Here is a 1,227-nt window from a genome sequence, read left to right as displayed (position 1 = left end):
AAGGAGCACTGGGTCAGAGAGAAAAACCATCATGAAGACCAGAGTTTAATGGGACCATGGAAGTAATTTCATTCAACCAAAAATTTTAAATATGAGAATCCTGCGGTGAGAAAAGTCGTGTCATTTACCCAGGGTCCTACCTGTTTTATGGTGAGTGAAATGACTCTTGACTCTTCATCCAAAGCTTTTACTACTTCATCTTTAGCACCGACATTCAGGGTTGAAAACTTATTTTTGCTAATTTTCTTCTCTGTAATTTTTTTTTTCACAGACGTTCTGGCCACTGATATTGCATGCGATGGATATGCAGAATCAGACCACAGTGACTGAATTTATCCTGACTGCCTTCCCTATGATCCCAAAGCTTCAGATCTCCCTCTTTGTGGTCCTCCTGTTTACTTACATGCTAACTCTAACGGGAAATACTGTCATCATTTCCTTAATCTGGGCTGATAATCGCCTCCAAACCCCAATGTACTTCTTCCTCAGTAATTTGTCTTTTTTGGACATTTCATACACTACCTCAGTTACCCCAAAGCTGTTAGCCTGTCTCCTAGAGGACAAGAAGACCATAACTTTTGTGGGCTGCATCACCCAAACATACTTCTTTTTTTTCTTGGGGACAGTGGAGTTTATCCTCTTGGCGGTGATGTCCTTTGACCGCTATGTGGCCATCTGTAACCCCCTGCGCTATACTATCATCATGAACAGTAGGTTCTGCCTCCTGCTGGTTCTAGGCTGCTGGGTAGGAGCCTTCCTCTCAGTACTGTGCCCAACTATTGTGGTGTCCAGACTGCCTTTTTGTTATAGAGAAATTAGTCATTTCTTCTGTGACATTGCCCCCCTGCTACAGGTGGCCTGCATAGACACGCATTTCATTGAGATGATAAACTTCCTCCTATCCTCCCTTGTCCTTCTGACCTCCTTGGTATTCACCATTGTGTCCTACACCTACATCATCTCTACCATCCTGCTCATCCCCTCAGCCCAAGGCCGTCAGAAGGCCTTTTCCACCTGTGCTTCTCACATCACAGTTGTGTCCATTGCCTATGGGAGCAACATCTTCATGTATGTGAGACCCAGCCAGAGCCACTCACTAGAATTTGACAAGGTGACGGCTGTCCTCACCACAATGGTGACCCCTCTTCTGAACCCCTTCATTTATAGCCTGAGGAATGAAAAAGTAAAAGAAGTTTTGAGAGATGCAATTCACAAAATTATGTCCTT

At 44.1% G+C, this 1,227-nt stretch overlaps 1 protein-coding gene across 1 annotated transcript; it reads left to right on the top strand.

The window, feature by feature from the left end:
- Positions 1–298: 298 nt before the first annotated feature.
- LOC132008974 (olfactory receptor 6M1-like) lies at positions 299–1,221 on the top strand (the record flags this gene model as incomplete). The annotated part of the gene is made up of 1 exon (XM_059387427.1): positions 299–1,221. A coding segment is annotated over exon 1 (923 nt), but the record flags the coding sequence as incomplete, so codon positions are not given.
- Positions 1,222–1,227: the final 6 nt, after the last annotated feature.

This window comes from Mustela nigripes, unplaced genomic scaffold (assembly GCF_022355385.1).
Source record: "Mustela nigripes isolate SB6536 unplaced genomic scaffold, MUSNIG.SB6536 HiC_scaffold_2560, whole genome shotgun sequence".
Lineage (NCBI taxonomy): Eukaryota > Metazoa > Chordata > Mammalia > Carnivora > Mustelidae > Mustela > Mustela nigripes.
Note: the sequence above shows the minus strand (reverse complement) of the source record. Positions and strands in the feature narration are given on the sequence as shown.